At 31.8% G+C, this 24040-nt stretch overlaps 2 protein-coding genes and 1 non-coding gene across 3 annotated transcripts; 2 read left to right on the top strand and 1 right to left on the bottom strand.

The window, feature by feature from the left end:
* Positions 1-8367: 8367 nt before the first annotated feature.
* Positions 8368-15335, top strand: LOC8265961 (methionine--tRNA ligase, chloroplastic/mitochondrial). Its single transcript, XM_048375680.1, has 12 exons — positions 8368-8919; positions 9377-9520; positions 9634-9783; positions 10051-10218; positions 11339-11463; positions 11644-11737; positions 12660-12758; positions 13441-13621; positions 13735-13850; positions 14280-14435; positions 14721-14849; positions 14958-15335. The coding sequence occupies exons 1-12, from the start codon at positions 8584-8586 to the stop codon at positions 15126-15128; spliced, it is 1869 nt and encodes a 622-aa protein (XP_048231637.1). The 5' UTR covers positions 8368-8583; the 3' UTR covers positions 15129-15335.
* A 379-nt stretch (positions 15336-15714) lies between these two features.
* Positions 15715-19671, bottom strand: LOC8265960 (UDP-glucuronic acid decarboxylase 6). Its single transcript, XM_002528390.3, has 13 exons — positions 19473-19671; positions 18898-19000; positions 18386-18472; positions 18064-18151; positions 17876-17967; positions 17700-17764; positions 17530-17618; positions 17051-17128; positions 16861-16954; positions 16673-16739; positions 16502-16565; positions 16338-16378; positions 15715-16119 (listed from the first exon to the last, which is right to left on the bottom strand). The coding sequence occupies exons 2-13, from the start codon at positions 18985-18987 to the stop codon at positions 15934-15936; spliced, it is 1041 nt and encodes a 346-aa protein (XP_002528436.1). The 5' UTR covers positions 18988-19000; positions 19473-19671; the 3' UTR covers positions 15715-15933.
* Positions 19672-23798: 4127 nt separating this feature from the next.
* TRNAH-GUG lies at positions 23799-23870 on the top strand. Its single transcript has one exon. It is a non-coding gene; the product is annotated as a tRNA-His (tRNA).
* The last annotated feature ends 170 nt before the right edge of the window (positions 23871-24040 follow it).

Raw genomic sequence — 24040 nt, 5'->3', positions numbered from 1 at the left:
CACTATCGAATTCTCCTACACCTCCATTTTTGCCAAATCCTTCATCAACATGAATTACACCACGATCATCAATAGACTCTCCTCTATTTATAAAATTACCAATCTTAGCAGCACTTTTATCATTACCACCAGCAACACCTGCATCACTTGAATTTGCATCACCATCATCACAATCTTTCCCATTATCATCTTGTGCATCAACGCCATTACCATCTTGTGCATCGCCATCACCATCTTCATCTTCTTCATATTTCTCTTCATTGTCTTTATTATCACCCTCAACATCAATATCAAAATTTTGTTCAACTTCTTTCTCAAACTTCTCAGTATCAATATCAGAAACCTAAATAAATCACATATATAAATTAACTTAAATATATAATAAAAACAACTATAAATAAACCATAAAATAATAAACTATTAACTATTATTCAATACATTAATAGCCTAATTAGCATCAGCACTTCTATCTTCACTAAACTTCTCAATTGGCTGTTAAGAAAAAAGAAGAAATCAAAAACCAAAAATCATAACAAGTAAAAATAAATAAAACAAACTGCATAAAAAAATTAACTATATCTCAAAATCCTTATCAACAAAAGTAGAACTATGAGTTCTACCTATTTACAACATAGAATTTACATAACACAATGAATTAGGCAACTTAATAAATTTTTGTTCAACATAATTCTTAAAAGATGAAAAATCTAGAGCAACCTTTTGCTAAAAAAATAGCTTGAAAAAAGAAAAATCATCAAAGAGTTTTTTCTGCCTATCAAAAAGGTTCTTCACCTGCTTCTTAATATTAGAATTTAATATAACAACTTCTTTTTCTTTAGAAGCAAATGCTCCAACAACACTTGGATGGATAAGAGATTTAAATCCATTATCATCATTATCTTGTCCAGATTAACTTTTCTCAGCAACATTTACCTACCTTTACTGGAAAGTCCATCTAATTTCAAGTTTACTCTTTCATTAGCAGTGGGACTTAAATTTTTCAACACCGGCTGCAAAATAGGAAAAAAAAAATCGATGTAAACATAAACGAAAAAACATATATAACAAAAGCAAAATAGACACTACCTTTTTAGTAGAAATAGCAAACAAATCCTTCGAAAGATTACTGTAAGTTGGCTATAGAGATGTCGACCACTTAAAAATATGTGAAACACTAAAATGACCATCCTTTAAAATAAAAAAAAAACTTCCTACTAATATAAGGGCAACATTCAATAAACCAAATTTGAGAGGCTAACAGAAAACCAATCAACCTATAAGATAAACTTTTTCCCTTTTTCTTCACTCTATCAGCCTTCCCTTTCAAAAGTTCCAAAGTAAAATTGAAAATATTCTTACTCCAAATATAATTGTCAAAATCCTTACTATCAACAATATTTATATCCTCCTTACAAACAATTCCTTTCACACCTACATTTGTGAAATATAGTAATTCTCAATATCTTGCTTTCTAACCCTATTTACCACCAAAATATTTGTTCAATAACATATTATTATCACTAACAAAAGAAAAATTATTCATGTTCCCCACATAATCTAATTCAGCAACAAGAGTGAACTCTTGAATACAAAATCTTAAATGCTTTTCACCAACACAAACCCACATCTCATTGCCATTAGGTTGCACCAACTCCCTAAGCAGCAAACAATGTACAAGATAATGTTGAAATCTAAAGTCAAGCATATCAAGAAAATACCGAGAGCAAGTTTTTCTAAATAGCTGAAGTTGAGCATCTAACATCTTTGACTGCAAATTCAATAATACATCATTTGACAATATCATATTCAATTTTTAATGTAAAATGTTCATTTGCTGATACTTTAAATTCTCAACTCTACAATATAAAGAAAAAATAAATTATTAAATAAAAAATAGAAGTAAACAAAAAGCCAAAAATAGACAGAAAATCAACAACAAGGTAAAATATATAAAAAAAATAATAAAGCAACAAACTGGACAATAAATAAACTATAAAATATCTAAAGATAAATCAAACGAAAATAAAAAATAAGACAATAAACTAGAAAATAATCCAAAATATATACTGAAAGGCAAACCATAGAATGATAAAAAATAAAAAAAATATAAACAAAAGACAATAAAAAAAATTAGCATAATTAAAAAATACATAAAAACATAAAAAAAATAAAACAACAATATAAACTACAATATAACAAAAGATAAACCATAAAATAACAAATAGCGATCTATGTTAAATAAACAATACCCAGTCAATAGTTTCTACATAAATATTTAAGGAAAATAATAACAATATATAAAATCCAAATTAATTTTTCATATTAAATAAAAAAAGAATGATTACACGACAATAAATTTCAAAATCTAAAATCATATGATTATATGCTTATAAATATGAATTGCAAGAAATATTAAAAAAAATTGAAAGCCATATTTAATTAACGAATGGCATATTTCGACGATATGGAATTCATCCTATTGAATTTAGAGGCTAAAGATTGTTTTCTTTATTTGTATTTTGCATTTTCGGAACTTAGGCTTATATTGAATTTTAATGTGTTTCGCAACCCGAAAGGATTCGGGGGGGTCGTATTAGAAAGATTTCTTATAGTCATTAAAATTCGAGATTAGTATATAGATTAATATTATATAGCTCTATATATAATATTATATAGCATATAGCAATAGCATATAGAAATGAGGGTGGTTCAAAGTTAATACCAGATAAAAAGGATTTTGGTTATAGTTTTCCTTGCGATGGTCCAGGACGCTGATCTGTTATTCGCAACAATCAGACTTTCATCGAGACATAATAAAAGGATCCACGTGATAAGGGGCTTTGGCCTTTTTTTCTTTTTAATTTTAATAAAAAGAAAAATTCTTTATCTTTTCTCTATGTATATAAAAACTTGTAATTATATAATTAAATTAATATTAATAATTAATTTAATAATTATGTATATGTAATTAATATTTAATAATTATGGAATGTAATTAATATTAATAATAAAATTTTAATTTATTTTATTTTTTGATTTAGAATAAGTAATAAGTATTTATTTTTTTCACTAATATTTTTATTTATTTGATTTGACCAATTTTAACTTTTTGATTTAAATATGTGAAGTATTTTGTATGTGAAGTATTTTGGAAAATTCAGAATAATTAAGAATATAAAATTCGATTGAAGTTTTACATTTTTTTTTATTGACTGACTTATTTAAAAAGATATAAGAGAAAGTAAAGTATTGATTTATTTCTTAGGAGCAAGAATCTAGGGTTAGCCCTAATCAATAAGTTGCTATTAGAATTTATGAATTTAGAATAGAATTCTAAATTAGAATAATAATATTCCATGTTTAGAGACACCGTGCGTCCTTGAACCGATAACCATCTTTCGGCTAACCTAGCCTCCTCCGTCCCTCGAGACCAACAAGGGGTAGTACAGGAATATTCACCTGTTGTCCATTGACTACAATCAATAGGATTTTCCTAACCCTCCCTTCCCGAAATGAAGGAGGTGAAATTCTTTTTCCTTTCTGCAGGGACCAGGAGATTCCTCAGCCAGGCTTGGGCAGAATAGCAGAGCAAGTACAAGTATTAGTAGCATAGCAAAAATGTGTTCTTCGTCATTAATATGTTTGCTCGCGAATAGGTACTTTGAATGATGAACAAATCTCTATGCATTCGCTCATATAAAATAGAGTCAACCCCCCATTGCGCACTAATATTTGCGTTACTCAAGCCGACATTCTCGCTTCCGCTTCGTCCACCCCCGCTCGCGCTTTCTTTTTTTATTTCTATCAAGAAAAAAAATACTACTTTTCTTATAATTGTTAAAATTCCGCGGATTCCATTATCAAGAAGTGTATCCACGGCTTCTTGTACTAATTTTTCCACCGAAAACATTATTAAAATACTTCTACGAGAAGGTTTTATTGAAAATGTCAGGAAACACCAGGAAGGCAACAAAAAAATTTTGGTTTTAACCCTACGACATAGAAGGAAGAGGAAGGGAGATAAAAATTGCGTGGTCTTGGCCATAGAGTATTGGCAGCGACGATATTTTTTTCTGAGCAAGAATTAGTCTCTCTTTTTTTTGGGGGGGGAGCAGAGCTGTCAAAGAATGAAGCAAACCAAATGATTGTTCTAGAATGGTTATTCCTCACAATTTCTCCTTGTGATGCAGCGGAACCATGGCAATTAGGATCTCAAGACATATATGGGAGAATCGTAACCATAGAATACGACCCTTTCATTGGGCCTTTCGATACAATCAAATAGAAAGCCCCAAGGGCGCCATATTCTAGGAGCCCAAACTATGTGATTGAATAAATCCTCCTCTATCTGTTGCGGGTCGAGGGATGTAACCCCTATGCCACATAATGGCTGCAGGCCCCCTAAAAAAAGGCATGTGTAAATATAAATATTGAAGAGATTTCAAGAGACAAGACACTATTTACATTACAACCCAATAAAAAATGAAGGTTCTAGTGTATAACAGAACAAACGATGTCGAGAACTGCTGAAAGCATCTAAGTAGTAAGCCTACCCCAAGATGAGTGCTCTCCTATTCCGACTTTTCCAGAACCTTCGGTAGCACAGCCGAGACAGCGACGGGTGTTTCACGCATATACCTTTAATAAAATAAGTAATTCAAAAAAAAAAGAAAAAAAAAACGGATCACCAGCTAAGGCCCCTAAATGACCGCTCAGTGATAAAGGAGGTAGGGGTGCAGAGACAGCGAGGAGGTTTGCCAATCAACCGACTTTATCGAGAAAGATTACTTTTTTTTAGGTCAAGATGTTGATCGGATTCTAAATTATAACGAATTTTGGGGGAATTTATAATCGAAAAAACTTTTTATTTTTTTATTTTATATTAAATATATTAAAATATTTTCTATTAAAGTAAAGTTAAAAAAATGAAAAAAGAAAAATGTCCATAAATAAACTCGAACACTCAAGAAATCAGTTGGACAGGCGGATTCACATCTCTTACAACTAACACAATCTTCCTTTAGATCCCTTATTTCACTTCACTCCGATAGTATCATAAATCGGATCAATGCATACCCCCCCGTTCCGCCCACTCTTTGGTCTTAAGAATGCTGAATGAGTGATTGCCCTTCTCCGACCCTTTTGAATTATCGAAACAAGAACTTTATGTGAGAGTCGAAGCCCCAAAAGGAGAATTGGGGATCGTGATGTCTTTCTATGGGATCGCCGGTCTATTTATTAGTTCTTATTTGTGGTGCACAATTTTGTGGAATGTAGGTAGTGGTTATGATCGATTCGATAGAAAAGAAGGAATAGTGTGTATTTTTCGCTGGGGATTCCCTGGAAAAAAACTTTTTGAATTGACAATTAATTGTTTCTTGTTTCTGATTCATCGGCTCTTATATCTTTTTAAATAAGTCAGTCAATAAAAAAAATATATTTTCACTTCACTTTTGATTCGCTCTAAAAAAGGGGAATTCAAAAGATAATTCTCAATTTTTTGTTTTTTGTTTAGAATTTCTAAATTCTATTAGAAATTTTTATTTTTTATTTAAAATTTTTTCATTTTTATTTATTTTGTTGATACTAGCTAACAAGTCCAATTCAATTGTTTACTTACTTTCAATGGGTGAGTTTTCAAGTTCAACTAACTCATTTTTAAAATATAAATAAATATTAAGTAAATATTAAGAATATTAAGTAAGTGGATGCATAAGAAACATAAAAAAAGGCTTCAGGATTTATATATTTATGGATCACCATTACAAATAAATAATAAACAAAAGATTTCTTATAATTACAACACAAATAAAAGTAACTTTTTTGACATGTTAGAAGGTATTCCTATCAATAATTATCTAGCGAAAGATTATATTATCGATATGGCAAAAAGCCCAGATAGAAAATATTTTGATTGGAAAATTCTCAATTTTTGTCTTAGAGAGAAGGTCCTCACCTTCCTCCGACTTATCACCGGCAGTTTGCTCAGGGTAAATTGACTGGGTGGTAGAGTCGTGGAAACACCTGTTTCTTCCATATTTTGGACATGGAACAAGGGGAGTAAGCTCTTTGTTCCTGGTTTTCCTGTAGCTGGATCCTCCAGAACCACAAGAATCCTTAGTTAGAATGGGATTCCAACTCAGTACCTTTTGAGATTTTGAGAAGAGTTGCTCTTTGGAGACCCGGTCCTCTCGTACTAGGGAAAGGTCCTCTCAATGCTCTAACGCCCAAAATACTAGTTGAAACGGATATGGGTAATAGAATAAAAACTTCTTAATCCTATGATTCAACAGTTTTCTTTGAAGATGATGATACGAAAAAAGAAAAATCCAAAAACTCTTCTTTGAAAACTCTTCTTTGTGGTTATAATGCCAAAATATCCCAAAGCCCCTTATCGGATTTGAACTGATGACTTACGCTTTACCATGGCGTTACTAAGTTCTTTTCTTTCTAAGAGGTGGAATAGAATAACCCGGTTAAAGAGTAATGATCATACGTCTGTAATGCATTGTATGTCCCATAATAGGTCTCATTCTTCTACCCTAGGTATTCTCTACCTACCTACCTGTGTCGGTTTCGGGTACAGGTACCATTTTGTTGAAGGTCGTTTGAGCTTTTCTTGAACTTATCATGAATCCATTGATTTTTGCCGCTTCCGTTATTGCTACGGGTTTGGCTGTTGGGCTTGCTTCTATTGGACCTAGGGTTGGTCAAGGTACTGCCGCGGGCCAAGCTGTAGAGGGTATCGCAAGACAACCTGAGGCGGAGGGAAAAATACGAGGTACTTTATTGCTTGCAGCGCCAATAAACCCATGTGATATTATTTGTAAAATTGCTCCATTGAGTCCCATATCACTTATAGAGCAAATTCCTATAATTATGAAACCCAAAATCAAACTTTGTTGTTCAGCATCTTGAACTAGCCATCCCTTAGAAGGTATTGTTAAAAGATCATCAATTCCTAATGAAATGGATGTAGCAGTGGCTTGCTGGAAACCCAGAGTCTTTACTTGATCCAGGATGTTAATAATTATAATATAATTATAATAATAGAAAAATAAAAAATACGTATATGGAGTCCTACGAACTCAATTCATTATTTCGGGATAGGAATATAGAACCAAGCCTCCGCAATTTCAGAATCTCCCTGCCGAATGGCCTGTTCTCCTCGGTCAGAATAGGCAAGGAAAAGTCAGAAAAAAAATTTAAATTGTAAAATGAAACTAATAAATATACATATCTTTCATTCCCATTCACTTGGATCTCTTCCGTTTCGTCGATTTTGTCCCGATCCTCCTTTTCTTCAGAAAAAAGTGGTTATATTTCATCTCTTCAACAAGTTTAGTAATGAGTATAACGGCCCTATCGTTCCGATGGGGAAAATCTTATTGATGGAATGAATAATTAAGTCATAATTTATTGATTGATTGTATCATTAACCATTTCTTTAAAAATATAAATTAAAAAAATAAAAAAATTAACTCAGAACTACTTTTTTTCTTCTCAATAACGATTTTATTCTTTTTCAAACTCCGATGAATAACAGAAGTAGAAACTGTAAAATTTCTCTTTTCTAAAATTTATTAACAGAAAGAGAAGAAAATTTGTTATTTTTCTTAGAGCCTTTGACATATTCTTTACATTATAAACCTTTACCATATATCTTATTTGAATCACTAACAATACATTTCTTACCCATCATTAAAATGAACTGATATGCCGTCCTTACCATATGAAAATTTCAATTTTCTTAAGATTTAAGAAGTGCTTTTAGATTGGAGATTCACTTAAACAAATACAAACTATAATATACAAAAATCGTCAGAAAAAAACTCATACATTCAAATAAAATTAAATCAGTCATACAAAAAAATAAAGAAAAAAAGAAAAATAAATTATAATAATAAAATTTAAATGAAAAAGATGGGGCACGACAATAAAGAAAATGAGAGAAAAAATTAAAAAGAGTAAAATATGAATCAAAAATTAAAAATAATACAAAAAAACTGATACTATAAAAGATATATAAAAATAAACTGCAATAAAAAAGAAATATTTTTAAAAATTACCGAGTACTATGAAATTTTCTCAAATGAAAAAGATAAAAGGGCTCTCAGAGCTTGCAAAGGTTACAGCATTTTTTTAACGAAATATTGTTATAAACAAATAAAATAAGAAATGGATTTGATCTTCACGTTATTAAAATGACTGATGTGACTGATTATTCCAAAATTACTGCTATTATCTTAATGAAAAATTCATAATACATGGAAAATTACATGGGCATACAGTAATTACCCCAAATTAAAGATAAAATGAAATTCAAAATTTAATTTGCGCATGTTGTTATTACATGGCAATCTGTTATTTGGATATCATTTCAACCATGAAAGGCCTAAAAACTCTTTATCAACAGCGTATGCCTCTCTCCAAAACAACCATTCGAAAAGAAGCTGCACAGTCAAGCTCGAAAGTGGAGGGATGATTTATTGATTATATGACCTTAAGTCAATTTCCCACTTACATATAAAAGAAAAGAGTGAAACAGAGAACACCCATTAGTGAATTAAAGAAGAAGAAATAATGGCTAGAATAAACCATTCAATACAAAACACTTTTTCTCTCCTGAACCCTTTATATTCAATCACCTCAAAATCAAGAACAACAACTACCCATTTGAAGAATCGTCTCAATTTCTCTAAAAATCTAATCTTTTCGTCTTCTGCATCAAGAAAAGCTCAGTTTTGCACTTGCACAATTAGCAATAGCAATAGCAATATACACAATAGTGCTCAAAATGGTGAAGCAGTTGCAGCAGAAACATTTGTCCTCACTACTCCTCTTTATTATGTGAACGCCCCTCCCCATATGGGTAGTGCCTACACCACCATCGCTGCTGATGCCATTGCCCGATTTCAGGTTTATTTATTTATTTTGTTAAAACTTTTTTAGCTTTCTTGACTTAATAGGTATGGTAGGTATGAATTAATTGAAGTAGTTATTTGTTAAGTTTTTCTTAATATCAAAAGGTGTGAATTGAGTTGATTTTGTTTTAAAGTTTGGACTTCTGGAGTTGAATATTAATTATATGGAGACCCAATTTGTCTGCATTTCTTTCTTGTTAGATTAGTCGGTTGAAAAGGTATGAAAAAATTTATTCTGTGGCTCAACGTTTAGACCTTTGGAGTTGAATATGAATGATACGGAGACCTTATTTTTCTTATCTTGGGTTTTGCCACTGGCATTTTGGATCGTATCTTTTTAGTTTTTTCATTTATAAGGTTGAATGATCTAGTGGAATGTAGATATGGGGTAGTTTCTGTGGTTGCTCTGTACCCTATAAGTGGCTAATTCTTGCTGCTTATATAACTGGCAGAGGCTTTTAGGAAAGAAAGTTATATTTGTCACTGGCACAGATGAGCATGGAGAGAAGATTGCTGCTGCTGCAGCTGCCTGTGGCTCCAGCCCAAGTGAGCACTGTGATGTCATATCTCAAGATTACAGGACTCTTTGGAAAGATGTAAATTTCTTTCCACCTGACAATTTTACTCTTTTAGCTTATAGATGGACTGTTTGTTATGATTATTCTGATTGCTGTTTGTGTTTTCTGTTTCGTATTATTTTGGTGGACAGTTGGAAATTTCTTATGACAAGTTCATTAGGACAACTGATCCAAAGCATGAAGCAATTGTCAAGGAATTTTACTCTAGGGTACTTGCTAATGGGGACATTTATCGTGCTGACTACGAAGGTCTCTACTGTGTCAACTGTGAGGAGTATAAGGTGGTGACTTGGTTTCCATCTGTTAGACATCTTCATCTTTGTACTTGCATTTAATAAGATTGAGGAACTTATAATGCTCTGCTATTTTGCTTGTAAGCAATCAGCTATAGTTGAGCACGTGAACAATTAGATAAAATTTCTTTCTTTGCATTTTGTTCAATGTACAAAAGATGCATCATTGATTACCCTAACTTTTTTGTTTTTGGTATATATTCATGTGTTAACCCATACCCTCTCACAGTAAGTAGTATTATTTATATTCCACAGGATGCCAAGGAGCTACTAGATAACAACTGTTGCCCCATGCACCTAAAGCCGTGTATTGAACGAAAAGAGGATAATTATTTCTTTGCCTTGTCAAAGTACCAAAAACTATTAGAAGAAACTTTGACAGAGAACCCAAATTTTGTGCAGCCTTCTTTCCGTTTGAACGAGGTTAGGACATGTCCCATTTTCTTCTCTTGTCAGCAAATTTTAGCTTTTGTTTGCATTCTATTCTGTGTTATAACATTATAATAGAAGCTCTTGACTTTGATGCGTTGAATGTAATTCTGGTCGTCTAAGTTTCTGGAATGCTGAGTTAGAACTTATTAAGTTCACAATACCTGCATATTTAATCGCAATCTGTATTTCTGGTGGTTTGGATAAGAAGAATAAAATTAAAATCTAAAAATTATTGTAGTTAGTATACCATAAAGACTATTGGGAGAGTTGTCTGGTGTAATTGGTGAAATTTTCTCTGTAGTTACTTTAGAGTATGTTAATTTGAGTCAGTATAAGGTGTTGGTGGTTTATAGTTTCAATTATTCAATGCTCTATGGTAGAAACAGGCTGAATAGTGATTAGGACTTTTGTCAAAACTTGACCTGAAAATTTTTATGAGTTGTGATTGTTTAAATTTATTTCATGTCAGCGGTTCGTGATTGGGCCTCTAAAATCAGGGGAGCACCCATGCTGCATCTAGGATAAACAAAACTTAGTTTTTGTAAGTTTAAATCAATTATAAGGCCTTATGTGTGGCAAAGGATACCTTTTTGTTCTATCCTTTCACTTTCTAGTTGTCATGTAACAACCAATGACTTTATAAATTCATTTTCAAGAGACCAATAATTTTACAGGGCAGGAATGTGGCATGAAATTATTAAGCATTTGGTTTTTGTAAACTAATTATTGATTGATATTTATTTGAGATGCAACATGTGCTCGGTTTATTGCCTCGAGATACCTTGTTCTTTTGTTGTTTGGTATTCATGCACCTGATCATGCTATGCATAGAAGGAGCATCAGAAATCTGTTAGTTACTTCAGAGCCTGCTAGCTTTTGATTTGTTTCCTATACATCAGAAATCTGTTAGTTTCTTTAGAGCTTCATAGCTTTTTGATTTGTTTTCTCTAGTCTCTTCCATTCCTGCTGAACTACTGGTATTTATTCTTTGAAGTAATTAGCTTTTATCCCCATTAATGTTCAGTGTTCAGTGTCGGTGTTTGGCATAGGTCTGTCCACCATCTATATCAGCTGCACTTAACATCTATTTTCTACTATGAAATTCTTTTAGGTGCAAAGCTGGATCAAAAGTGGCTTGAAAGATTTTTCCATTTCTCGAGCATCAGTGGATTGGGGCATTCCAGTTCCTAATGATAATAAGCAGACCATTTATGTCTGGTTTGACGCTTTACTGGGGTATTATTCTTTTCATGTGTAGATCAGAATCATATTATATTTCTCAGCTTGTGACTTCCTGATCAATTAATTTGTTTAAATCTTCTTTTTCACTGACTCACTAGTAATAGAAGAAAGTATAGATCACCAACCTTTCAGCCTCATGAGTTACTTGACTGACTTTTTGCTTTTCTTGAGCAGTTATATATCAGCTCTATCAGAGGACAAGGAGCAACCTAATTTGCAAAATGCTGTTTCTTCTGGCTGGCCTGCTTCACTACACTTGATTGGCAAGGTTTTACCAGTTTTTTCCTTTCCAAATCTAACAAAATTTTTACATCGTGTTGTATTTTATTTCTATTATTTAATCCACATCCAATTTCAATCTGCCTGTACTCTGTAAGCTTCCTTTCTAGGTATGCTTTTGAGGAATACTTCATTATTGTAATGCTGTCTGGCTAATGGTGACACTAGGATTTCGGCTGTTGTTAGTTTAGACTTATAATGAATCATATGAATCATATTATTAACTGGGCATCTTGTGCTTTTGTTTATAATTGGCCTGTTCTTAATTTGATTCACATTCTTGTGAATTTTTCCAAACTTTTATCTAAGTTGGCATGTATGAGCATTTTGCTTTGATTTTTGACTGGTGGAACACAGGGTGTAAAATCTAACGACTTTATAATTGGCCTGTTCTTAATTTGATTCACATTCTTGAGAATTTTCCAAAATTTTATACTAAGTTGGCATGTATGACCATTTTACTTTGATTTTGACTGGTGGAAGACAGGGTGTAAATCAAATGACTTTGTATCTGCTGGATTAGAATCCGACATTGGAAAAGTAATTATCAGTGGAGTAGATTGAGCCCTAAAAGTAGGTTGCCATCCGTATTTGGCAAGTGACAACTAGCCTAGACCCTGTTGCACTTGAAGGGGAGAGTTGGAGAATAGAACACATGGGAATAGTATAAGAATATAGAGTGACATATTACTGGAGTAGATTGCTTGTGCTAAGGTCCAACCTACTCCACTTATGGGACAATCTCTATCTGTAATGATAAAAAATTAGCAGTTTTTTCTGGCTTTTCAAATGTTTTTCCTGTTTACTTGTGCTTTTTAATGTCTGAAACAGCTGCCTTTTCCCCAAAAACATTCTGGAAACAGACTTTAAGTTGAAAACATACATCTTATGATCTTATTATCTTTGTGCAGGATATTTTACGTTTTCATGCAGTCTATTGGCCAGCTATGCTAATGTCTGCTGGTCTAGGCCTTCCTAAGATGGTGTTTGGGCATGGATTCTTGACAAAGGTATTCATATTATTAACCTCAGTATATTACTTCATTTTCTTAAACTAGCAATTTTATAGGTTACTTCATGCTCTAAGGCTTCCTAGGATACATGTCTAGTGAAATGGTAGGAGTTTTGGACTGGCAACTAAGAAGTTGCTGGTTTGACATTCATCATCTTCTTCTTGTACTCTTGTTGATCATCGGTAGCCCTGCTGACCTTTGGATACAAAAGTCGGTATCCTTCTTCATAGAAGTTAGTGGTATGTAAACAAACAACCTCAAAGTTAGAATTTGCAAGATCAAACCATTTAGTTTCCCCCTTGTTGTCTCAGAATATTTTTAGTATTTTTACTACATGTGTTGCATAACTTGAGAAATTGATGAACTAAAATGTTTTACAGCATGAAAATTTTAAAATCAGGAGAAAATTTTACTAATTCTCTTTCCCAGAAATTGCAAAATGGTTATCGGGTTATGTGGTATTGGTTATTTAGTTTCTTTGTGGAATTTATATTTAGTTTTCGTATTCATTTGTTTCTTTTGCATTTGGAGTTGCCTTCAACATTATAAATGGATTTATATGCAACATGAAGTTGTGATGTTGGCTTTATTGGCAGTATTATAGCAAAGCCTTTAATTTTTCTTCTCTTACACATAATTTTATTTCATGCAGCAATGCTTTTTATTTTGAAAATGATAGGATGGCCTCAAGATGGGAAAATCATTAGGGAATACACTTGAACCAAAGGAGCTAGTTCAGAAATTCGGGGCTGATGCAGTCAGGTACTTCTTCCTTAGAGAGGTGGAGTTTGGCAATGATGGGGATTACTCAGAAGACCGTTTTATTAACATTGTCAATGCACATCTTGCCAATACCATAGGTATTAATAAATTGTTGCAATTCTACAATAAATGATGATTGAATCCGAGATATGCTTTTGTGATTTTTGTTCCACATCAAAAAGATGACATGGATGTTACTCAACCATTGCAGGAAACCTCCTTAATCGTACTCTTGGACTTCTTAAAAAAAATTGTCAATCAACTTTGGTGGTTGACTCAGCTGTTGCGGCTGAAGGAAATAAATTCAAGGACACAGTTGAGAAGCTGGTGAGAACTTTTGATATTAGTGTAATTCACGATTTCACATCTTTTATGCGCACTTGGGGTACCTAATGAGCTTTAGGTGATGCTTTGAATCATGCTGGTTTTTAATTGAAGAATCTTTCCACTGTATGCCCAAATTTCAAATCACCAACAGGAGAATGGCTTCAGTTTTGCTTTGAGACCTGCACTTCAACTCTTATTTGATTTGGCTCCTGCCATACTTGAGAGTCTGATTCTGCTTCAGTGCTTGTAATGTAAATCTGGTGGCATTATGAGTTCTGCTTATTGTTGTGCTAGACTTCTAAAATTCTCCCCCATCAGCTCATTCAAGTACCATAGCTAATTTGTCTCTTGCGAGTATAAGAATATTTCTGGCAGCTTTATCCATCTATGTGCTGATATCATCCAAATGCTCAATATACTTCCTTGTAGGTTGACAAAGCTCAGATTCATTATGAAAATCTTGCATTGTCGGTGGCTTGTGAGGCTGTTCTAGAGATTGGTAATGCTGGGAATGCCTACATGGATGAACGTGCCCCATGGTCTCTTTTTAAGCAAGGGGGTGCTGCTTCTGAAGCTGCTGCAAAGGTACTGTTCTCTCTTCAATAATGTCTAAAATACGGTCTCACAGATAGCAAGAAAACTGATGATTTGATATTTGAGAAAGGAAACATTTTAGTCCTGAACTTGTCAAACTTCTGATAATTCTTATAGAGACAATGAGTAAACAAATTGTTGCACAATTGGAATAGATAAAACGTGATCCATCGGCGTGGTATGCAAACAGAAATTGGACTATTGACCTTATATTAAATTGACCTAGCATAAGATGTCATTGAAGTGCTGATCTCATTTTTGGTTGATGCTAAGCAGGATCTTGTGATTATACTGGAAGCAATGAGGATCATAGCCATTGCTTTATCCCCTGTCTCACCAAGCTTATGTTGGAGAATATATGCACAGCTTGGCTACTCAAAGGATCACTTCAACACTCTGACCTGGGTCTGTCTCTATCTCTATACATTTCTTTCCATTATATATTTTGCATGCATGTAAACCAGAAACACTTTTATCATCTGATCTATTAATATGCAAGATTTTGCTTTGCAGAGTGAGACAAAGTGGGGTGGCCTGAAGGGTGGTCAGGTCATGGCTCAGCCTAAACCAGTCTTTGCAAGAATTGAGAACAAAACAGAAACAGAAGATGGTGAAGCATCGGCTAAGAAGATTGTGAACAGAAAGGATACAAAACCTCAAGCTAAAGTTGTTGCAGAAGCTTAGAAATTCCATTTGGACTGTATTTCTTTTCCCTTCATAACCCTTTTTTGACCCCATCTACTTCTGATAGAAATCATTTTTTTTCTTAATCCCCTCGTCGTTAAATAGCTAAATAATAATGTCTACATGATTAGAAATTCAGTTGAAAGAACAGCTTCGATATATACCAGCATTTGCTTTAATGTTAGAAGCGAAGCAATAATTAGAGAAGGAGCTCATTGTTGCTTTTAATTATGGAAGAAAGATCTCCTTAGTTAAACCTGTTCACCTTGTGATGAAGTATACGTAAATCATAGCTAATCTGAGGTTGCATCTGCAGTTTTTCCATGATTTCTTAGGAATTCAAACAGCTATTTCATTTAAAACCTTCAGTAAAATATTGACTCGAGTTGTATAGTATTATCCTTTTAACTGAAAGTTCTGAAATAAACCTGAATCTTGTTGGCTGGCTCTTAGAGAGAAGGGAACAAGGCAGGTAATGCGTGCGGCAAGTGCCTTTAACATTTGGTGCTAGCTGTAATATGGGATATTGAGAACACAAAAGAATATAACTACCCACCATCAAAAACAGGGGGAAGATGCTTAGATATAGATGAACTTATCCATGATATTCAAAACTTCATAATCAATCCATATACCACCCATTAAAGGATAAGTTCCATATATTACATGACCACCTATTTGTATGATAAGAACACAAAACATTTATTGTAAATAAAATATTGGTAGTAACAAGTAACTGTGGATTGAGGGTTGCCATGCCGGAGAATGTTCTAGTACTGCTCAAATTTTACTGGTACTATATACTTCACTTCTTTCTGGGAACACCAAGCCTCAGTCGGAAATCATCCTCCATGAGTGGAAGGCCATCACGGAGCTTGATCTTAGGTTCCCATCCTAGCAACTCCTTTGCTTTTGTTATGTCTGGCTTCCTTTGACGAGGATCATCAGGTGTATTTTCCACCTTTGCGATCTCCACATCAGGATTGATAAGCTGCATCATAGATTGTTGAGTATCAATACTAAATACACCCATATTGTATACACATAAATTTGTTAATTTATGCAAATATATTCTGTTTTGTCTTGCAATGATTCTGTTTAGGAAAAAATTAGGCATTTGAATCTGTGGCAAGTGCATCACTTGCTGCATCAAGAAGTATCGCCTGCCTACTTAAAGCTAAAGAGAGGCAAAAAGAAAAGTGAACTTACCTCCTTAACAGTTTCAGCAAGTTCAAGCATTGTAAATTCACCTAAAACATTAATGAGAAAAGAAAAAAGAAAAACATTAATAACAGAAGCAACTTTTAATTTCTTTACTTTGTCAAGTGCCTTAAAGAACCAGAGATGATTTGTTACAAAGTTCAGACTATCACCTGGATTTCCAATATTGATAGGGCCAGTGTTCTCTCCTTCCATCAATCGAATAAGGCCATCAACCTTTAAAATTAGACATGATCATGTGAAGGTCAATAATGATCAACACCAATTATAATTCATCTTCATCAACTATATTTACTCAAAGTAACAATAGGATTTATGCATACCATGTCAGACACATAACAGAAACTACGAGTTTGTGTTCCGGGTGCTTGAACAGTCAAGGGCTCATTACTGCATTTATTGATAAAGTGACAGTAAGTTAAAAGCTGCAGCAAGAATATGATTCTAAGAAAGACCTCACCACTAACAGTGAGGTGGGAGGCCATCATAGGAATTGAAATTTAAAAATTACCGGACTGCTTGGGCTATGAAATTGCTAACAACACGTCCATCATCAATGTTCATGCGAGGTCCATAAGTGTTGAAAATTCTGGCAATTCGTATCTCTAATAGATAATAAAGTATTGAAAAGTGAGATGAAACATTCTTTACCCTAGTTTAAAAACTTAAACAAGAGAAACAGAGGGGCTGGAGCCATTTACCAATCCCATGCTGTCTATGATAATCAAACATCAAAGTTTCAGCTACTCTCTTTCCCTCATCGTAGCAGCTTCTGACTCCTGTATTTTGCAAACCAAGGAATACAAATCAGAACATTTCTTTTTTATCTGGGTAGTGCATATTGTACCTCAAGTTGTAAGGATTCTCATATACAGAAAGCATTTTAGAATTATTCTAAAGAAAAACTTTGATATGTAATTGATTGTCAACAAAAATAAAGTTCGAAAGGATTTTGTTTTCCCAGATAAAACTTATTATGATTACTGCCCACCCCCGCGAAAAAGAAAAAAAGAAACCCCACTCTTTTCCCGTACACACCTCTGCAACGTTCTTCCTATAACTTTAATAAACTGATAAAACTAAATATTATATATCTATAAGAAATCCTTGAACAATTGAATCATCTTCCCACGATCAATTGCATGAGTCCATAAGTTACTTATTCTAGAGGCTAACATACCAATTGGATTGACATTCCCCCAATAGCTCTCTTCTTGAGGATGTACAAGTGGATCTCCATAGACCTCTGAAGTTGAAGTAAGCAAAATCCTGTTCCATGTTATTATACAATTAGTAACATAAGAATGCTGAACTGACTATCATCAAAGAGGTAAAGTAGTAGCCTTAAACCTTGCTCCAACACGCTTGGCAAGCCCCAACATGTTCAACGTGCCAATCACATTTGTTTTTATGGTCTGCCATAGATAGGATGGTAATAGGTAGGTCAACATTATCAGAACTCAATCAAAAAGCACTTTCAGCAGGAGAAAGAGAAGCAGGGGTGCAGGATGTACAAACATGTATACCTTTACAGGATTGTATTTGTAGAAGATTGGAGATGCAGGGCAAGCAAGGTGGTATATTTGGTCAACCTCAATGAGCAATGGCTCAGTGACATCTGTAGTAAGAAGGGAGAACATAATATATAAGAACTATTCTTTCAATTTTACCATTAATAACAAGGATTGAACATTTAAGACCAAAACAGCAGTACCATGACGAATAAGCTCAAATCTTGGATGACCAATCCATTTCTTTAAATTATCTTTTGAGCCAGTGAAGTAGTTATCCACAACAATAACCTGAGTGAAATTTGAAACATATGTTAAAAGCTTCTATAGAGACAGATATACACCATACAAGAAGCTTAAACATCCTCTTCATTAGTGGCTTTTTAACTGTTCCTTGCATGAGTTTGTGTTTGATTTATTCTGAACAAGGGGGCATTATTATTAAGGCAAAACAAGTTAAGATAAATAAAAGAGACAAAAATATGACATTGTTGTTACTGCTACAAGAACATCCTTACTGCTTACCTCATTCTTTTCATTTTCCATCAACTTGTCCACCAGGTGAGAGCCAATAAACCCAGCTCCTCCAGTTACCAAAATTCTCATATTGGACTGCCACCACAAGCAAAAAGTTTTATAAGATCAAAATAGGTACTCGGAACATCATTTTCTGCCTCACTTAAGCATGAAACTCAAAACAACAAATTGGGATCTTCGGCAAGTATAAATTCTGTATCTTTATGTCCAATTTGGGATCTTTTAGCTTTTCATTACTTTAACAAACTAACGAAATCACAACTGTATTTTAGTAAACAGCAACAAGAACAAGAATAACCACATTGCACTAAATTTCAGTCTTTGAGCAACAATGCAGCTGCAGGTAAACCAAGAAAAAGCACAAAAGGAGTCTTTTGACCACAAATTGCAACAACAGTTATTCATAACTTTATACCAACACCATCCAGAGAACCTAGACTGATTAAAACCAATACAAAGGTGTTAATTAAAAAAAGCTAATATATATATATATATTGTACCTGAAAGAACTTGGAGAATCTCAGTGGCGATGGGGTTGGTGGTGGCTTTGATGCAGAACTATGATCTCCATTAGACACTTCCTTGGCCATCCTTGTTCAATTCCTGAACACCAACCAAAAGAAAAAAAGATCAACTCACCATAAACCCACAAATTATTCACTCCTTAAACCTCAATAAGACCAAAAAGATGATCACCTGTGCAATGCTAACAAAAATTTTATTTAAAAAAATAAATTGAAACCAAGTCTAAATTTTAGGAGGGAGGTATGAAGGTGAAAGGTTGAAGCTTTATATAAAGAATTAAATTTGCACCAAATTGACTTACAAAATTTTTTAAAAGAAAAAAGTTAAAAACAAAGAAGCAATAACAATAATAATTACACTAACAAACATTACCAACTAGTGATAGACAAACTTCAAAAACAAGAAAAGTACAGAAAGCCACCAAAACTGTACCCCACCCAACCAATTCCAGATCTGAATCTCACCTGACACTAAATTAACTCTCTTTTTTACCAAAAACATTAACCCCCCAGAAGGAAAAAAAAAAATCAAACTTAAACCAAGGAATTACCGCAGCAATTTCTTCTTCGTTTCCCTGCTGATAATTTGAAAGACACTATACAGTTGACACGAGATATATGTGTCTGTATAAATATAGAGAGAGGGTAAATTAAGAAGAAGAAGAAGAGAGTTATGTTAAAAGGCTTTTGATTTGTTTGAATGGGTGACAGTGAAAGTTTATTATGTTATACAATCGAAACTGGCGGTAGCTGGCTGAGATTTATAGAACTCTTTGCCCTTTTTTAATTTCTTTTACGATGTCGTTTTTTCAGTTTCCTTCATCCTCGGATTGACACGTCCTCGTATCAGTTTTAGATTTGCACTTGTTTACGTAATCTGTTTTACTTATTGGGGAGTTATTTTGTGTTGTCGACCTCACCCTTTGTCGTGACCACCTCACCTATCTCACTTTGCCATGTCTCTTCAATTCAATCTCACAAATAATTTGTGAAAAATGGTATTTTTCTTTTTTTATCATTAAGAATATCCATAGTTTTTATAATTTAATTTCAAAATAATTTAATTAAATAATAATATGTAAAATAATTTTATATAATTAAATAATTTTTATTTTTCCTACAATGCAATAATATTGACATATATCATTTCTATAATTAAAAAATATCTAAATACGAAATTATAATATATAAGAGAATTTTATATATCAATTGATTTTGATATAATAATATTATATTAAATAGCATTTTATATCTGCTAATAATAAAAATAGATTACCATAATAGATTTTTAATTAATTTTATTTTATAAATTATATGCTCATGCATCTGAAAAATACATATTAAATATTTGATAGCATGAAGAAGATATATTCAATTCAATATAAAACTCTTGGTTTACTAATTATACAAATTAATTTTCTGTATTTTCTCTGCAAAAGATTTGAGTTTTTTTTTCTTAAGATCCTATAAATAACTCCTTGGCCATTATATTAACGGAGTATGATTACAGAAGAGCACAGGAAATTGAAACAAATGAATGTTCTGATTGGTGGAGAGTAGGGGTAATTGGTGGTATGCGGAACACAAGATTACTAATTCTCAATGCGGATATCTTCCATGTAAGATACAGCTAATTTACTAATTAAGGATTGGTAACAGTCAAGTGACAGTCTATGAAGGTCTACGCAGCGGCCTTATCCTCCGCGTCAGATCCAACCCAACACCTTTGACTCGGCGGATCAAACAGACATTTCTTTCCGTCCACCGTGCATAGGCTGATTGTAGACCTTATTCACTTCCTTTCCTTTTCTTTTCTTTTTTTTGGCATATTCTTTTTATTCATAGAATAAGAAACTTTTTATTATTTTGGTATGAATATCTATTTTTGTTTGTAAGTTTCAATTTTCTCCCTTATTGACATGAAATACATCCATTCAAGTGTATGTGAATTTGTGTACCAAAAGAAAATTCTGACAGAAAATTTTATTTTTAATTAATCATGTGAAAATTGTTTTTTAAATAAATTGAAGTTTTTGAGAGAAAGTAAATTAAAGTTAAAGTAAGTTATTCTAGATTTAGGGAATTATGATCCTTCTATCTATATATTAAGTAATGAATCTAAAACATTTGTTTCTATTTGAAGTAGTTTATATATATATATATATATATATATATATATATATATATATATATATATATATATATATAAATTTTTGAAATTTAAATTTTTTGATATATAGAATTTAAGTTTATATGTATTTTATAATTTTTTTATTAATTTATTGATTAATAAATTACATTCCTAGTTAAACACTGACTAAAATCTTAAAAAATAGTATTTTTATTATATTTTAATATTATATTAATTAAAAAATAGTTTCCAAATCAGATAATAATACTAATTTTATCCTAAAAATAATATATTAATTATATTTTAATATTATGGTAACTAATAAATAGTTTCCTAATCAAATAATGATACTAGTTCTATTCTAAAAATAACATACTAATTATATTTTAATATTATATTAACTAATAAATTAACTTTTTAATTAGATAATAATTCTAATTTTAGAAAAAAATCTTAAATTATATTTTTAATATTATATTTAATAATATATTAATATTTAAATTATATAATAAAATTTTAATCCTAAAAATAGTAATATCAATTATAGTATTAAGTTATATAATACTAAAATTAATTAATAAATATTTTTAAAATAAATATTTTATTATTTTACTAATAAAATTTTAAAATAATTAGTTTGCTATTATTTTTAAAGTCTTATAAATTAATATTAAAAATTAAAAATTTAATAAAAATTGTATCTATCAACTTAATTTTATAATCGAAATAATAATAACGGTTGTGCAGCGCACAGGTAAACGACTGGTTTATTTTAATTTACTAATAAGATGAAGTTGTTTAAGAAAGAATATCATAGTTAAAAACACAAAGTAATTTAAAAAAAAATCTTGAAAATATATAAAAACAACATTATAGTATATTTAAACTGAAAATTTTACTCAAACGATAAGGGCGTTGAGTCTTGAGAGTGAAAGATCTCAAGTTTATATTCTTTTATTTATACTTAATGTTTATAACGAGTGTAAATAAATAACTACCATGTTACGCAGCATATGGCCCGTTAGCTTTTCCATAAACTCAAAAAAGAAAACTAAAAGTCTTGATTTTGCGAATATAATTTTTACTACTAATTACTTTTACCTTCATTTTAAGTAAAAATAACAAAGCATAACAAGCTCACATCACATAGCAAGCTAATGGATTTTCATCATTGAGAATTTGAGGAGCATAAATTGGCCCTACATAACCTGACTCACAATTTCTATAAGCATAACCACTAGGTAACCCATATTGGGGCCCAAGTGCACCCACAGGCTTCAATCTCCCTTTCATATTACCATGTTTCCAGCCATGGCCTTGTTCAGAGGTTAGCCCACTATGTGACCCTGGTCTCTTGTCTCCATGACTCTTGACCATCTTGCACTTCTATGTTCTCCATTGTAATTGAGCCATGCCCTTTACCTTCTCTTGTGAAGCATGACAATCATCACATTTCTTGTTCTTCTTGCCTACCCAGAGCTGCACATTCCTTTTTAACTTTGCCTGCAATTTATCCATCAAAGTCTTTGTGTCTATGCTACCTCTGATTGTGACAAGGTCATTTTCCAAATCTATGACCTTGCTTTGAATCCCTATAATATAATGAAAACGTGATTTTAGGTTCTTATTTATAAATGTAAGCAAAAAGGCATTGAGATTTGTAGTAATGCTTTTAGTTGAAACCCAAAAAATATTTATTTCATTTGATAAAAAAATATGAGTGAAAATAAAATAAAAATGAGAAAGTTGAAGAAAATATTTTAATGTCATGGAATATATTGACTTACTAATATGAAATTTATTTGAAAAATCTATCTATTTATTAGAATTTATTTTAGCTATTACTAATTCTACACAAATATAATGATGTAAAATTCTAAATTAACTTTCATTTAGTTCAAAGTATATTAATTTTAAATTTACAAATAAATTTCATAAATTGTATACATTTCAATCAAACACAATATGAAGGAAACTGGATTTAAATATTTATATTTTATTTAAATTTGATGTCTGACAGTAATTAATAGATGGATATTCAATTTATCATCATTATTTTTAATTAATTTATAATAGTTTAGCAATTAAAAGCATATCATAACACATGAAATTTAAAAAAAATTTGAATTATACAAGTATTATTCCTTAAAAGATTTTGCTACACCAAGAAAGTGTAGGCTGATCAAGATTTTCTTAAAGCTCATATTGGGTCTTGGATAAAATATTCTTTATTTTTATTTTACATCCTTTGCAATGGCAGCAGTTTGTTTAGTTTTACTGTTGTTGTTGCCATTGGAAGCTTTCACTTTATTTACAAGAAAAATAATTGAATGAAATTAATTTCATATCTAATAAGAAAGATTAAAGGTTTTTCTTTAAGGACATCACATCTTAATGAACAAAATGTGAACTGAAGAATCAAATTATGGTATAATTTTTAATTTTTTGGTGAGGTCTTGAACTATGAAATACATCCTGCATTGCAAATTTGTCATATTTTTATGTGGAGTAAACTAATTAAGTTTGCATAAATGTACATTTTACAGTGTTAACAATGATTTCTTGATACATATTATGCAATTGAACTGCTCAAAATTATTGAGGCAATAGTCATTTAATATTGATTTGTACATACCACTTTCAAGATTTCATTTTTCTTCTTCCTTTTATTTTCCTTTCTGTTAAGTTGGATTATTCTTAAAAATTTATCACTTTTATAAATTAAATGGTAATCCTATACCATCTTGTGGCTGTAGTTTAGTGGTAAGAATTCTACGTTGTGGCCGTAGAGACCTGGGCTCGAGTCCCAGCAGCCACATATTGTTTTTTTCCCCTTTCCAATACTATTTCTTAAATGCCCTTTCTGTACAAAAAAATGCCACTTTTTAATACTTTTGATTTAATAATTCATTTGTATAATTCAATACGCATTTTATTATAATTTATTTTTAACTTCTGAGAGGTATTTTACACTTAATTTATTAGAAT

The sequence above is a fragment of the Ricinus communis genome, chromosome 6 (genome assembly GCF_019578655.1).
Source record: "Ricinus communis isolate WT05 ecotype wild-type chromosome 6, ASM1957865v1, whole genome shotgun sequence".
NCBI lineage: Eukaryota > Viridiplantae > Streptophyta > Magnoliopsida > Malpighiales > Euphorbiaceae > Ricinus > Ricinus communis.
Note: the sequence above shows the minus strand (reverse complement) of the source record. Positions and strands in the feature narration are given on the sequence as shown.

What these genes read in the sequence shown, in the direction of transcription:
- LOC8265960 (XM_002528390.3), bottom strand. Translation starts at nt 18,987, where the DNA reads ATGGCCAAGGAAGTGTCTAATGGAGATCATAGTTCTGCATCAAAGCCA. An exon ending in GCCAAGCGTGTTGGAGCAAG is followed by an intron (nt 17,619 to 17,699) that starts GTTTAAGGCTAC and finishes AACATGGAACAG; the next exon opens with GATTTTGCTTACTTCAACTT. An exon ending in TCTGTTATGTGTCTGACATG is followed by an intron (nt 16,566 to 16,672) that starts GTATGCATAAAT and finishes CTAATTTTAAAG; the next exon opens with GTTGATGGCCTTATTCGATT.
- LOC8265961 (XM_048375680.1), top strand. Translation starts at nt 8,584, where the DNA reads ATGGCTAGAATAAACCATTCAATACAAAACACTTTTTCTCTCCTGAAC. An exon ending in TGGTTTGACGCTTTACTGGG is followed by an intron (nt 11,464 to 11,643) that starts GTATTATTCTTT and finishes TTTCTTGAGCAG; the next exon opens with TTATATATCAGCTCTATCAG. An exon ending in ACATCTTGCCAATACCATAG is followed by an intron (nt 13,622 to 13,734) that starts GTATTAATAAAT and finishes CAACCATTGCAG; the next exon opens with GAAACCTCCTTAATCGTACT.